Source organism: Pseudorca crassidens, chromosome 4 (assembly GCF_039906515.1).
Source record: "Pseudorca crassidens isolate mPseCra1 chromosome 4, mPseCra1.hap1, whole genome shotgun sequence".
NCBI classification, from domain to species: Eukaryota; Metazoa; Chordata; class Mammalia; order Artiodactyla; family Delphinidae; genus Pseudorca; species Pseudorca crassidens.
In genome coordinates this window covers 62,044,870-62,061,056 of record NC_090299.1, presented here as the reverse complement: position 1 = coordinate 62,061,056, position 16,187 = coordinate 62,044,870, and the positions used below count along the sequence as shown (strand labels likewise).

The 16,187-nt window shown below is 39.2% G+C and overlaps 1 protein-coding gene across 1 annotated transcript in view; it reads right to left on the bottom strand.

The window, feature by feature from the left end:
* NWD2 (NACHT and WD repeat domain containing 2) overlaps positions 1-16,187 on the bottom strand; it is a 205,457-nt gene that overhangs the window by 12,949 nt on the left and 176,321 nt on the right. Inside the window, exons 4-5 of the mRNA XM_067735694.1 lie at positions 6,283-6,486; positions 3,664-3,808 (exon numbers count right to left, since the gene is read on the bottom strand). Coding sequence (XP_067591795.1) covers positions 3,664-3,808; positions 6,283-6,486 — 349 coding nt within the window. The remainder of the gene's footprint in view (positions 1-3,663; positions 3,809-6,282; positions 6,487-16,187) is intronic.

Sequence of the window (16,187 nt, the reverse complement as noted above, 5' to 3'; positions counted from 1 at the left end):
AGAAAACAGACCAACTGTAACCTGACTTTGTTATCACCTCTATGGAAACAGAGTGCCAATCAGGCGTGTTGATCATAAATGCAACATGAAAAGAGTTACAGACAAATCAAGCTGGTAGAGCCCATCCAAGCTTGACTCAGGGGGATAAAAAGAGGCTGTATGCAAGAATGTCTGGTTGATAAATATCCCTGAATAAATGAGCCATGTGAGACAAAATCAACTCTGTAGAGTTATTTTTAGAAGCAAAGTGCATCCTCAACATTTTGGGGGACTTTTATTAATAACAATTTCTGATATTTATTTGTCAATGAATATTATAAGCTTCCCCCTTACTAGAATAATGTATTTGTTTTCTGTCTTTGCGTTTTCCTTAATATCCTAAAGTTTAACCATCACAGAACCTGATGAAGGTAAAACTAGGGGGAGATTCCCAGCCCTGGCAGCTATCATTCATGAGACATTCAGCTCTCTACTATTCCCAAGACCACTCAGTTGTGGCATTCACAGTAGGGCACTGTTTTGGAGTCTAATTTACTTCTCTTCCTCTCCTGTTATTTAAAAAGATAAAACTGGAAGTGTTGTGAAAAAATACATTCAAATATAAATAGTACACATTTCCAGGTTCTATCTGGTCTGCTTAAAAATATTAAAGTACTATTGTAGCATAAACCCTGACATTTTGGGGGGGTTTTGTTTGTTTGTTTGTAATATGTGTCTGACTTGAGCTTTGATTGCTGATGCATCCACTTCAATGATGGCTATCTTGAACAAACTCATCAACAACCACACATACAGAGCCAGGCCACCTCCACTCACTGAGGTTCCTTTGTTTTAGAGATCTTGGTTGATTTCAGTAATCACTGAAATTTTGGGCCACTTGTTTTTTTTCTCTTCCTGTGCTTTAAATTCCCGCTCTTATGTTTTAAATTCACCAATAAAGAGTGAGCCCAGGTAAAAGCAAAACCCCGATGTCCGCTCGCTCGCGCTCTCTCTCTCTCTCTCTCCCTCCCTCCCTCCCTCCCTCCCTCCTCTCTCTCTCTCTCTCTCTCTCTCTCTCTCTCTCTCTCTCTCTCTCTCTCTCTCTGTGACCTTGCTGTGTGGCCCCAGGTGTGCTGTGTAATTGCCAGCTCCTGTGAGTAATAAGGCTTTATTTTTTCAAACTTTCCTGATGGTGATTGCCAAAGGGTATCTTGCAATCATAGTAAGAAGCACAAGGGTTGGTCCAACCACAACATTGGTTATTGATAGGCTGGAGAGACAGGCACAAAACAAATATACTCTATTCATTTCAAAGAGTTGGCCCTTCTTCAGCAATTTTCATTGTGCAGACATTGTCTTAAAATGAGTTTGGAATGTAAAGTAAATAAAAATTTCATGATCATGCATATCTTTAAGATGTAACCCCAAGTAGAAAATAGTCCTCGTGTAGTAGTTCGTACTACATAGTATGAGATTATTAATCTTCATGTGGCTATCCATGTGGACCATGTTCTTTAGTGTGGAGAAAATTAAGAGAAAGTGTTTGCCGATGAATACTTGAACACTTGAGCTGTCTGACTCTAAGCGAGAGGATACCCTCCCCTAACTGGTGTCTCTTACATCAGGAATAGGAAAGTTTTTGCTCTTGGTGTTTTTTTCCTAATACAGCATATTTTTAAAAACTGGGTAGTTCTGCCCTTGATAAAGATGAAGAACCAGGGCTTCTAAATGGGTCAAACAGATCCCAAAGGAATAAGGATATATGTTAACCTGTATATTCTAAAGATAGTACTTATTCCTGCCAATTTTAGTACTTTTAGGGAGAACTAAAATAAGACCTAATTTTTTGACAGCGTCAGGAGAATGAATTTGTCAAAATTATATATAATTCCTCTGAGCTTGAAATACATGTATATCCAAGGAGAATGATATCAAGTGCTTCTTCGGTTTTCACAAACGTTTTGCTACACCATTCACAAAACCAGTCTGAAAATGCAACTATTGTTGCTTTTTCTTCAATAATTCTTTACTATCAACTCTCAAAATAAATGCTACTTAACTGATTACTTTTACCCAGGCGTGTTTGTCCCCTGGAAACTGTGACTGACATATTTCTTCAGATATGTGGTTTCCTGGGCAATTCCTCAAAATAAAGCCTCTTTTCCACGGCTGAGAAAGGCCCACAAGTGAGTCTCTGCTCGGTAGCTGGGGAGACTTTTATTTTAAGGTTAAATTAGATCCTGCCACTCCCTTACTTCCCAACCTCCGATGGCTTCCCATCTTACCCAGTGATGGAAGAAATTGTCACAGGTATGGGAAGTCATTCTGGCTTACACATGGTTTGGATTGACGTTTATGCTAACTACAACAGCCTGTCTTCTGGCCTGTCAAACATGCATTGTACATCTGATTTAACCACTAAAATCTGATTTAACCATTTAAAAATCAAAACGGAATAACTGTGGTTGAGGCATTCAAAATGGAGCCGGGTGGCCATTGGGATGTGCTTTCAGACATGTTCCTGTATCACTGAGAACTTGAATTCTCTGAGCTGTATCAGACTCAAGGATACAAGGATATTGTCGTTCTTAAAACAATATCTGCTAGCATCTGCCTAGGTCTCAAGGTCTCCCCTTGTACCTGTGCGACCACTTCAGACCCCAACCAATCCTTATTTGACAAGCATCCTGACTTCTTGCCAGGTCCAATGATGATTCTTGATAAATGACTCATGGGACGACTAACTGTAACTTTGTGATTTTTGCCTATATGAACCTCCCCCATTTTGCAGTCAGGTGGAACACAGTTTAAGTACTTCTTAAATCTGTGTCTCTTGGGCTATAGTCCTCAGGCTCAAATAAAATTCTTTTCTATTCCTATTAGAGACTGTTTATTGATTATTTCTGTTGACAGCAGAATGAAACACAAGGTCCTTATTATGGCCTGTGCCCACCTTCTGATCTCATCTCTCCTCCTCCAAGCCTGGCTACTTTTACCTTCTTCCTGCTCCTAGAATTTGCTAAGCACATTCCTGTCTCAGGGACCTTGAACCTGGTAATCCCTCTGCCTGGAATTCTCTATTTTAGATATGGCATTGCCGGCTCTGATTCGTTCTGTCATTTGGCTCGAAAGTCATTTCCTTACCGCCTGCGCCATCTAAATCTGGACCCCCCGCAGCCTTCATCAGTCCCTATTATACTGTTACTGTGTTTTGTTTTATTCGGAGCACTTATCCTTTCTGAAATGATATTGTTCATTTATCTGATTGCCTATCACTTATCCCCGCTGCCCCCACTAAAAAAGTAAGTTCCAGGAGAGCAGAGACCTTGCCTGCTTTGTCATTGTTGTAGTCCCAGTGCCTGGCATATGGTATGCACTCAATAAGTGTTTGCTGAGTGAATGAATGAGCAGCTCAACTGAGAAACAGTGGCAGAGTCTGGTCTATTATATCCAGCCTCCTCTGTGTTCTTTTAAAGTCACATTTTTGGAGAATTCCTCAAGTTAAGTAAAGGCTTATCTTTGAATAAAAAGAATACCTGCCTCCCCAGGAGGTGGAAACATGTAGAAAAATTAAATTTCATCGGGCAGTAAATACAACTAAATTTGCAGAACCATAAAAGGGAAGCGGCGAATGTATCTATTATTTATCTATTCCTCAGTTTACTGAAGATGCATAAAAATTACCTGAGAACAGGTACCTCTTGGCTTGGCTGTGTTTCATTTTCCTCTTTTCATATAACAGTTTTACAGCAACCTTAAATACCTTCTTGATCTCATGTGATATCTCTTGCCAGGTCTTCTCATTCTCAGCATTGGCAGGGGGCTGCACCTATGGAATTGTAAAAGTGAGATATTGGTCTTAAAATCATCATAGAAGACCCAGTCTTTAAGAGCAAGAGAACTATTGTTATTTGAAAGTCTACTCTTTGCCTTATCATAATAGGTGCCTAACAGTGAGTATCTCATTTCCTCTCCCCAGTACCCTGAAAGTGATGTGAACTTGCCCAGGTGACGCAACGGTGTGAATCCAAACAGAATTTGTTTGTCGGGATTTCTTAATATACCATGTATTTGCTGCTTGAGTTTTGATACACATGTCATAACAAAATCATATCTTCACTACCCTCTAAAGAGGAGAGACAGTTAAAGGGAAAGTACTCATGTTACTATTTAATTGTCTTTAGTTGTTTCTTCCTCATTTATTTATATATTTATTTATTTTTTTTTGCTGTACGTGGGCCTCTCACTGTTGTGGCCTCTCCCGTTGCAGAGCACAGGCTCCGGACGCACAGGCTCAGCGGCCATGGCTCACGGGCCCAGCCGCTCTGTGGCATGTGGGATCTTCCCGGACCGGGGCACGAACCCGTGTCTCCTGCATCGGCAGGCGGACTCTCAACCACTGCGCCACCGGGGAAGCCCTCTTCCTCATTTATTTTTATGATCCTTTAGGAAATAAAATAGGAGTACCTACCAAGAAAGTAACATTTATAGAGTCTTGCTGATAATCTTATTCAAGCATTCATTTACTTAACAACAGTTTATGCAGAAATATCATGTGGGGTTTAGAGAATAATTGAAGTTTCCCTAGACGATCATGGAATCAAATGAAGAAGGAACAACTAAAGCCAATTAAATAGTAGTATATGTGTAAGTTTTACAACTTTGTAAAACTGATTTCTTGAGGTATCATGTTTCTTGATATCTGCTTTACCAGCTACTACCTTTACTTCTGGCATATTTACCTAAGAGAATGGTTTGGGGTTTACCCCAATATTCATCTCCGTAGTCTTGCAGACAATTACTTTGAAAAATGCATGTGAAGAAGAAGAAGAAAAATCGAGGAATCTGACATGATTTCATTTTGCATGGAGAGCATGCTTTATGCTAAATGTCAGAATGACAAAGACGCAGGGTTCTTTTTTTTTTTTTTAACTTTTTATTTTATATTGGAGTATGGACACAGGGTCCTTAAATGAAGAGCTGTTGCTAACCCACGGCTCTTCTCCTCTCAGAGCTGCCTGGGTGCTGAATGTATCAAGGATGTTCTCTTTGGAAGAGGGATAGATAGCTATGCCTTCTTTTAATCTCTAAAATGTCTGTGCAATGAATAGTCCCACCCATTTTCTCTACCTCCTTCATTCAGTTTCGGGGGACACATGATTGATACATTTGGGAACCAAGTTGGAGAAGAGACAATGCTAATGTTTCCATCATATTCATGCATGACTCAACCTCACTGCAAGATTCTACATAAGGCACAAGACTATAAATTAACAATGTATGAAATGTTAAAGGAACATACTGAATTAAAAAACTAGAGACTATAAAAAACAGCTAGGCAGATTTTTAAAAGACCCCCCCCCCAAAAAAATCGTTCACAAATTAAAAATATAACTCTTGAACTTGAAAACTCAAGCATGAACAGAGTGGACACAGCTGAAGAAGAAAATTGATGAACTGGATGAAAGATCTAAAATAATTTTCTGGACAGCAGCACAGAAAGATAAGGAAATTGACAACATAAAAGACAATTAAGAGACATGGAGGATACAGGTACAAATTATTATATATAGAATGGATAAACAACAAGGTCCTACTGTAAAGCACAGGGAACTATATTCAATATCTTGTGATGAACCATAATGGAAAAGAAAATGAAAAAGAATGTATGTATATGTATAACTGAATCACACTACTGTCCAGCAGAAATTAACACATTGTAAATCAACTATACTTCAATAAAATTAAAAAAAAATAAAAAGCAAAAGTTAAACAAATTTAAAAAAGAGATGTGGAGAATAGACTGAGGCAATCTATTGTACATCTAATTAAAGACCACAAAGGAAAGAACAAAAGGAATAGAGGAGGGACATTATTTGATGAGATGATGGCTGAGAAATTTCCAAAACTGACAGAATGCATGAATTCACAAATGTAGGAAGCACAACATACACCAGTCAGAATATATATAGACACGTTATAGCGAAATGAGAAAAATACAAATATTTTCAGATAAACAGAATTTATCACTAATAGACCTCTATTAATGGAACTTCTAAGAGATATACTTCATGAAGAAGGAAAAGACCCCAGCAGGAAAGTCTGAGATGCCAAAAAAGAAAGGTGGATTAAAAATTAGAAGATTTCTTAGCTTTGGATTTAGTTGTTAAAAGGAAATTTAGGGTCCAGGGCAGAATAATTTTCTGTCTACTGTGCCTTTTCTGTGGCGAAAACTACCCCTGGGTGACATAAACTGTTTAAAGTCATGGAGAGAGACATACTTCGGAGAGAAAGATAGCTTACTGCATTTTTATTGCTTTTCAGCATTTCCGATTTGGGTCTGAGGTAATAAGCTGCTGGCACCGCGTTCTCGTCCCGACAGTACCACTCTTCCAGTAACTTGGTCTCCAGCTTCGCCTCTATGGCAGCATCCAAAATCATTTCAAACTCTGACGCTTCAACTTCTCCAGGGATTCGGATGTTCCCATATTTTTCACCTAACAGTCCCTGTGTATCACCGAGAAAGTTCAGTTTAGTGTATCACCAAGAAAGTCCATTTCAGTATTCATATCATATGGCCACTCAATAAATATTAATAAATAGATAAGAAGATACTTTGTTCTATCCATTGTCTCTTGTAATCACACTGGATACGTTTTCACATGGATTATTTCATAAGTAAAATTAGTCCATTTATATCGTAGTATAATAAATTCACATACTGAGATTGCATATCATATTAGACAAATCAAAAATACAGAATTTTGTAGCAAAGAAAATTTCCCAAAGTTTACGTAACCTAACAAAGGTTGTCTATTTTGAAATTTTGTTTGTTTGTTTGTAACAAAGAAAAATGACATGCTGGACTCTATGAAATATCAAACATGTAAACTCACAAACAAAAAAAAATTGCCTTGTATAGAGTTTATAGTCTGATTCTAAGCCCCAGATTTACACAGCTACAAGTGAAAGAAGTATGAGATCGCTGAATGTGATGTCACTATAAATCACATAAAGTTTCCACTGGTAACTGGAAAAAATTCAAAATATAAACAAGGTATCATTTTCTCCCTATTTAACTGGCAAAGGAAAACACATGCTCAGTGTCATGTGGACATGTGAGAAAATACCTCTATACAGCTGATGGTTGTGTAAATCGATCCAATATTTCTCTGAAGGGCAGTCTGGCGATATGTACTAAAAGACTTAACATACATGAGTTTTGGCAATTTTTCTTCTGGAAATCTGTCCTTAGAAAATAATTAAGGATGTACAAAATGACTTAGCATATTTATGCTGAGGCTGTTTGAACAGAAAAGGGTTAAACCTAAGTGTCCAGCAAGTGGGAACATTTAAATACATTTATATATATTTTGGTACCTCTATTCAAAGGATGTGCCAAATTATGTTTTAGAACTGTATTGATGCAGAAGGATGTTTATAATATACTGTTAAGTGAAAAGGTAAGTTACAAAACAGTACATATAAGATGAATTCAATGTTGTATATATATCTTATATATATATGAGAGAGATCGTATATATTTGTAGACATAAACATACACATAGAGATTTTATAAGAATACACAGCAAGTTTACTCATGGCTATCTTTCGGTGGATGGTTTTGAATTTACTTTGGTTGTTTTATGAATTTATTGCTTTTTTATTAAAACTGTTTTTTGCAATACATATGTATTATTTTGTAGTGAGATAAACAACAGGTATTTAAAATTTTTAAACCCGATGATGCTGTCTATCCTCGTTTGTGGAGCAACATTTTCAAGGCTCCTCTAAGTGTTTGCTTAAGCCCATGTTCTAAAAATGTGGTCCTCAGACCAGCAGCATCTGTGTTACCTGGGAATTTGTTAGGCTTGCAAGTTCTCAGGCCCATCCCCAGACCTTCTGAATCAGAAACTCTGGTCATAGGACTGAGGAATCTCTGTTTTAGTAAGCTCTCCTGGTGCCTGAACCACTGACTTAAGCTAACAAAAATATTAGCTCATATAGCAGGTGGTATTTCAATTAATCTTCCATGTCTTATCTAGTAGAAACAAGGAAGGAACATACAGAACTCTAACAAAGATCTATACTATCCAAGGCAAGTTGGTCTGCTTTATAGTATCCATGGGAAGATTTCTATTTAACTTGTGGGCATCTTCATCCTTTCCTCCTGTTGACTAGCACCTTTACCATAAACTTCCAGCCTTGTGTATCCGTTGGAAGGAGAATTGTGGTTTGGCTTCCTTAGGGGCATTTCTTACTACCTCTGCAACCCACAGTGTTCTTTTCATCTCACATAGTCAGGTGAGGGAATAAAAGTCCTGGGTAGACCTGTTTCCAAAATAAATTCGTGACCTAAACAAGATGGTAAGCCCCATGAAGGCAGAGGCCAGAACTGTTTATTCCTAGCATATAGAAAATATTAAAAAACATATTTGTTGAATAAATGAATGAACCAAGACAGAGAAAGAAATCCTTAGTGTTTGTACTATTCTTATTTGAAACTTCTTCTTATATTCAAAGATAATATTTCAGATCTCAGCAGGTAGAGTAACAATTTGGGAAAGTACCAGTTTTGTCAGCAACCTTCACTTCAGCCCTAAATGCCAATTAAGAGCACTTTTATTGTATTTTTATTTTTTAAACATTTATTTATTTAGTTATTGGCCGCATTGGGTCTTCTTTGCTGTGTGCAGGCTTTCTCTCTAGTTGCGGCGAGCGGGGCCTACTCTTCGTTGCAGTGCACAGGCTTCTCATTGCAGTGGCTTCTCTTGTTGCGGAGCACGGGCTTCAGTAGTTGTGGTGCGTGGGCTCAGTAGTTGTGGCTCGCGGGTTCTAGAGCGCAGGCTCAGTAGTTGTGGCTCATGAGCTTAGTTGCTCCGTGGCATGTGGGATCTTCCCAGACCAGGGCTCAAAGCCGTGCCCCCTGCGTTGGCAGGCGGATTCTCAACCACTGCACTACCACGGCAGTCCTAGAGCACGTTTATTTTAATCTGCATTTGTTTTGGGCTATTCTTGACAACAGGCTGTATGCAACAAAAATAATATTATTTAGAGTTGTTTTTCACTTAACAATTCCTTTTCTAAAATCTCTCATGTTAAACTTGGGTAAATGAGCAGACATGCCCTCTTACTCTACCACAGATACAGAGGGAGATGATCTTTTTAAGGGCAGGCAGCTTGGTGACTATCCTATTCATCTTGGCTAACTCTGGATAAGGATAGTCAGCACCCTCAGTCAGAAATATCTCTCATGGGGACTTCCCTGGTGGCGCAGTGGTTAAGAATCTGCCTGCCAGTGCAGGGGACTTGGGTTCGATCCCTGGTCCAGGAAGACCCCACATGCCATGGAGCAACTAAGCCCATGTGCCACAACTACTGAGCCTGCACTCTGGAGCCCAAGAGCCACAACTACTGAACCCGTGTGCCACAACTACTGAAGCCTGCACGCTCTAGGGCCCGTGCTCCACAACAAGAGAAGCCACCGCAATGAGAAGCCCGAGCACCTCAGTGAAGAGTAGCCCCCGCTCGCCGCAACTAGAGAAAGCCCGCGTGCAGCAACGAAGACCCAACACAGTCAAAAAATAAAATTAAAAAATAAAATTAAAATTAAAAAGAAAAATCTGTCATGAAGAGTGAGGTTTTAGTACTGGGAAGAATTATCCAGCAAACCTACCTGGGCAGGGAAGGGACTAAGTAGACTTCTAAGCAGTAGAAGTTGGACTTTTTGGAGGAATCCCCAAAGGCAAACAGTGGAGTTTGGCCACTGGGTGAAGGACTTGGTGAACAGGCAAAACATTAAATATGGGATTTAGTAATTGACAATTCTTCGTCGACAGCCAGTGAAGCCCAGGAATATGATGGACCCAGCAACCAAGATCCAGGGCAACACCAGTTGTATTTCAGGCATGAAGTGGGAAAGAGGACAAAATAGCGACTAGTGAAACAAGGTCATGTCCCAGGAAAGGACCATCATCTCTGTATTAGCAATTTACTGTTGGTTCTCCGTCTTTGCTTTGCTCTAAATAAAGCTGGTCTCAGAGTCTAGGGCAGGATCAAATTTACGGATCAGTTTCTGAAATGTGCTTCATGATGACATGCACCTGGATCACCCAGGGTGTTTATTAAAATATAAGCTACAAGATCCCTTCTCTGACCGAAGGACCACAGTGCTTGGGGAGCCCAGGAATCTGGGTTTTAAAATGCGGTTACAAATGAATCTAGAATTTGAGGTCCACTTGCTATGGGCAATGCATATGTGGTCTCATGAGTAATGGTTAGCAAGCACCAAAGGGACAGGACAGAGAACACAGCAGATCATTACAAAAAATCGAAGACTATTTAAAAATAATTATTTGAGTTGACAGCTGACACCAAATACTAGAATTATTTCATCAGTATAGTAAGGCAAAATGTTCCTTAGAGTAGAGATTATTAAAGAAGAAAAAATATCCTCATCCAATTCAAATAACAAATTATATTGAGCGCCTACTGTATAAAAAGCAATACAGAACTTCAGAAAAGTAATAATGTGAGATAGGCTTAAAGTTACTTATTGGATTGTTCTCCCCAAGCCTTCTCCTTCTCTCTGTTGATTCTTCCTTTGGGTGGAATGCTTATAACTCACGAAGCAGTTACTTTCCAGGAGTCCAAAATAGGATTCTGTCTCAATCTTACCTTGCTATTTGAGAAATAGCAGAGAGAGTAACAGCAAAAGGGAAATTTGCTACCACATTTTTCAGGAAGACTTTTTTTGGGGTTCTATGTGTCTACAGTTATAAGGTAACACACAAGGCATGGCTGTATCTGCCAGGGCTGGCAACAGTCAATTCAGTTGCAAAGTCCAGCTCCTATGGTCAGTGGCTCAGAGCAGGGGTAGAGATGCAGGACCAAGTCTAAAACGCTAGCAGTAAAAGTGGAGGTGGCAAGATGGAGGTCCAGTCTTGGTTTTCTAATCAGACTATTCCTTAGCCCTGGAGCCATGGGGAGTATGCGAGCCTAGGGCAGCTACAGAAGCTATGTATAAGAAAGCATTCTTTTCTGTTCACTGTCGTAGAATATTCACTCCCATAACTGAAGAAGAATCAGATTTTCTACATCCTTCTGACCCCAGCATTCAAGAAGATCATTTTTTTTTTTTTTTTTTTGCTTGGTTAAAACAGCTTTGCCAGTTTCTGGAGAAACTTGATGGAGAGTTGAGGGACTATATTTGGTTTTGCATTGAGGTCCATGTTTATTAGTTATACCATTGATCAGTCTGCTTGTGTGACCCTGTATGGAAGAAATGCATGTGGCTGAAATAATTTTCAACTTTTCATTGAATTGTTTACTCATGCTGTCAATACACGTATGAACATAAACATATGGGATTTCTCTTGTCTGTAGAAATCTATCATTGCCTCTCCCACCCACCTAAGTAAAAACATATTTAATTTGGCCCATCCTGAAACACTGAAGATATACAATAGTAGTCAGGCAAGAAGCAACAATCCAACTGAGTACTCAAATACAATCTTGGAGTTAAGCCCAAATGGTTGAAAAGTCTAAGAAAAATTTCTACTGTTTTTAACAGTAGTGTCCGTGTATAAAATTCTGGCATATGAAATACTTCCAGATGCTTTGGAACTAGATAGAGGTGGTGTTTGCATAGTGTTGTTAATGTACTAATGCCACTGAATTGTTCACTTTATAGAGCTTAATTTTATGCTATATGAATTTCACCTCAATTTTTTAAAAAAGAAATACTTTCTGAACTATTGATTTCCTTATAACTGAGAACTTAAATGTAAAAGGACTCTCTACTCTTTGTATCATCCTTTCCTTCTTTATAGATACATCTGATACATCTGAGCCACTGATACAGATACATCTAAGCCACTGCTTTCAAAGGCTTAGAGATAACATTATGTTTCCCCTCAATTGATTTTCCTTCCCCACTGCAAACACTGATTCTTTCCCCTGCCCTCCACTGCCCCCAGCCCCCAGCTCTTTATGTGCAATTAGTTCTGCCTGGGCTTGCAATTGAGAATCTTTGGGGTCTGAGTCTGATGCTAATGCAGTTTTTCTTGCAGCAAACAGAGCAGAGAGGTTGATGTATTCTCGATGGTGTTGGTGATCTCAGTAAGTCTTTGCTTTTACTCTGTTGTGAGATATCAGGAAAGACAGGTGAGGGCAGTCTTTCTGGGGTTATGGAGGCTAGGCTTCATTGGCAGGTGGGCAAGTGCACCCTGGACTGCTGTTGATGAGCCATCACTCATGGGGAAGCTGGAAGGGAGAGACTCTATCACCCTCCCCGCCCCACCACTGGTGCTATAACAAGCTGAAGCACATACTCTGTAAAGGCCCTGTTCCCTCCCACCCAGTCACTAATACAAGGCAGGTGGAACTATTCCTTCCTTTCTATAAGCTTCTCTTTTATTTATTAAAATAAAATCCACACTCATATATACAATTTTCTCTTGTACATGATCTCATTTAATGTTCACAAGTCTGTGAAATAGGGAGAGTTGCAGAAGAGAACACCAAAGCTCACAGACCTCACCTGGCTTGCCCAGACCACTTCTCTAAGAAGACATGGAAATACTAGCACTTGAATATGGGGCTTTCAAAAACCTCATTCTTTCTATTTCATCAAGTTATTGTGCTATGCTCCCTCCTGAGGTGCCTGCAGACGGCTTACTTGTGATGTCTCTGCTAGCCAGTGCCCCTGGCCGGGCCACCATGCATGTCTGTGCAAGCTGTGTGCTGCATACTTCCGGAAGGCACTGTTCACGAGGACTGTTCAGTGTTATGGCCCTGGGTGTTGTCATTCTTTTTATCTGACATTGGGTGGAGAGACAAAGATGGTTGTGATGTATTCCCTGGAGCTCACAGCCAACCTTTACAGTCAGTGCTCTGTTGCAGAGTAGGACCAATTAAACCATTCCGAGAGTCAGCTGAATCTGCTTCACATACTTAGTGTTATCTTCTCAATGTTTTTCCACCATTCCGAGAGTCAGCTGAACCTGCTTCACATACTTAGTGTTATTTTCTCAATGTTTTTCCAAAGTCAAGAAACATCTTCACAACTGATTTAAAAATTTTTTAAGTATAAAATGTCAGCTTTCACACCTGTAAACGGAGATAATATTTTACCCTTGTGTATTTATCTGGTCACACATCTACTCTGGTTTCTTGTGAGGATCAAATAGTTACTCTAGGTGAAAACACTCTGTGAAATGTAAAGCACTTGGCAATATAAGCGGGGTAAGGTATCACTACTTTACTTAAACATAGTTTATGGAGAAACATACATACTCGGCACACTCAAGCATACATACATGTAATAGAAATAAATACTGAGAAGTACAGCTGGATAGATAGAGAAGGGAAACATCTCTTGACTGAAGAAAGAGAAACAAGATAGAAAGCAGGAAAGAATGGGTAAATGGTTGTTTACAGGTGGTAGGAAGGTGAGACTATGTGGTGAGATAAGAACAAACTCCACCACTTTCCAGGGTGGAGATAAAAAGGCTTAAACGAATTAACCTGGGTTCACTGAGTTAGCGGCCTAGAAGAGCAACAGAGGCGTGGAGTTAACCTTTACAGGGAACACAGGCAAGGCTTCAGGGGGAGCTGACAACCCACACATAAAATAGAAATGTTAAAAAATGAAGCAATTTGTATTATTATTGGTGTGTTAATAACCAGGTTTGAGCTGTTTAAATTCAACTCTTCTGAAAAAGATTAGCATTACTATGGACTACAAGTGTCCTCCCAAATTCATATGTTGAAGACCTAACCCCCCATGTGAATGAGATAGGGCCTTTAAGGAGGTGATTAAGGTTAAGTGAAGTCATGAGGGTGGAGCCTTAATCCAGTAGAACTGGTGCCCTTATAAGAGGAGGAAGGGAGACCAGAGCCCCTTTCGCCAAACAAGAGCACAGACAGAAGGCAGCTGTCTTCAAGCCAAGAAGAGCGTCCTCACCGCAACCAGACCATGCTGGCCCCTTGATCTCGGAATTCCAAACTCCAGAACTGTGAGAAAATAAGTTTATGTTGTTTAAGCCACCCATTCTATGGTATTTTGTTATGGCAGCCTGAGCTGATTAGTACAAGCATAAAGATGAACAAAATGAAGTGGTTTTTGTTAACATAAGATCTGGCATCTTTGGTAATTCATCCTAAAGTGTACTGAGGGGGTAAAGTCATAGATTAAGTGACTTACTAGTTTCATTTACTGTACAACAGGGTAAGTTAATGCTTCTATCTAGCTTCTTTGAGAGTCTCAGCTCATATAAATGATAATTTTACCATTTTTCTTAAAACTGATATTCATGGTTTAACTGTGGCTGTTAAATTTACATGCTAAAACCCACTGCTGAATTTAACTGATATCAATAATATTATATCAATGACATTTACTTATATCAATAGTAATTCTGCTACCTTTCACTTACTGCAATGTGCTTTTCTCTGTAACAAAGTTTCATTACCTGGAAAATACTGAGCACAGCTATTATTCTGTGAAAGAATTTCAATCTAAAATGGAACCAGAGGATATAAAATGTAAAATCTCACACTTGTGTCCTTGGGAAAACAAATCTTAAGGACTGAGAAACTGTTTTCTTGTAAAAGCCTGATTGACAGAAAACTGATAATATTGGAATTTTCTTAAATGATAGGGAGTCGGTCAGGGATTGCCTCATATCAACCCTGGGAAATTAGGCTTATGGTTTCCAGAGGTATGAACAAGAAATGACCCACGTGGGGCTGGTTTCGCAAAATAAGCTGAATTGAGCTTTGTATGACTGGAATGGTTTTTGTCTGCTTAGGGAATTTTCAAAGCCGGTCTCCGTTTGTTTTTGACTTTAATAGACTCTCACTGAACTCTGCCCTTTTTACATTCCCTGCCCATAAAGACAGCCTCCCTCCAACCCTCAGTGGACTCACCTGTAGTTTGTTACAGTTTGTGTGTCTCGAATTGCAGTTCTCCTGCTAGTCTCGGAACAAACTCACCTTTTTACAATTTTGAGCTTGCCTCATTTTACCCTTTTATTTAGGTCGACAATTCTCTAGAAACACTGGAGCAAAGGAAGCGACCAAAAGGGTGAAAAGGCTTGGGTAACAGAACTGCAGGGAATGGAACCGTTCTGGGATTTGCAGTTCATTTAATCAGTTCCAAAGTATCAATACAAGTTACAACCCTAACCTCAAACAGTTGCCTTATGAAACTGAGAACTGTGCAAGGATTCCTTTTAAAGAGCATCTGACTCACAGGGTGACTGACCATTTCGGTTTGCTCAGGACTGTCCCAGTCTGAGCACTGAAAGTCCCAGGAGCCCCCTCATTCCTAGGCAAGGTAGGACAGTTGGTGATGCTAACAAGACAGTCATGGTCCCTACTCCTTTTGAGATTTCATTGTGGAAGAGTGGTCAGAGTTCTGTATGGATTAGATAGTTCAAGAAGGAATAAGAGTGGAAAAAGCACAGGACCACCAACCTTTGTGTGGGCACAGAAGCAGGAGGAGGAAGTATGGAATGGTGTCATAGAAGACCAGAAAGGAGAGAACAGTAATATTCCAAACATTTGTACAGAGCTCTGTAAAGCAATGGAAAATGGACAAAGCACATGGACAGATAATTCATAGAAGCAGAAGAACGAATGCCAGTAAGCATGAAAGGTAATAATGCTCAACTCTATTAATACTCATAGAACTGCAAATGTAAACACATGTGATCAGATCTTTTTTGCTTATCAAACTGATAGAGAAAAATAATAATACTTAGTGGTGTCTGGGCAGTAATTAAATGGGCACTCAGACACAGGGTGCCAGTAAAAATGGGTAGAACCTTGCTAAGTATGTAATTTGGCAGTAGGTATAAAATTCCACTTTTAGAAATCCATCCTACTACTTATATAAAGAGTTGTGTACAAAGAAGTTCAGCAATTTTTAGCTTATATCTTGGCCTTATTCCATAAGTGACTTTTATCAGTGTTAATATGAACAAAACTGAGAGTAAAATTGCCCACCATAATCACTAATTCACATAATGGGACAGAATTCTCAATTTCTAGTTTTCTAATTCTGAGAAATTAAAAAATAGAGAAACATATGAAGTAGAAAATAACTGTCCCCACAGCTCAGCTTGAAAACTCAACATTTGGTCATATTTTCAAGTGATTTTTTAAAAATTAATAGATTATTTTTTAGAACAGTTTTAGACCTA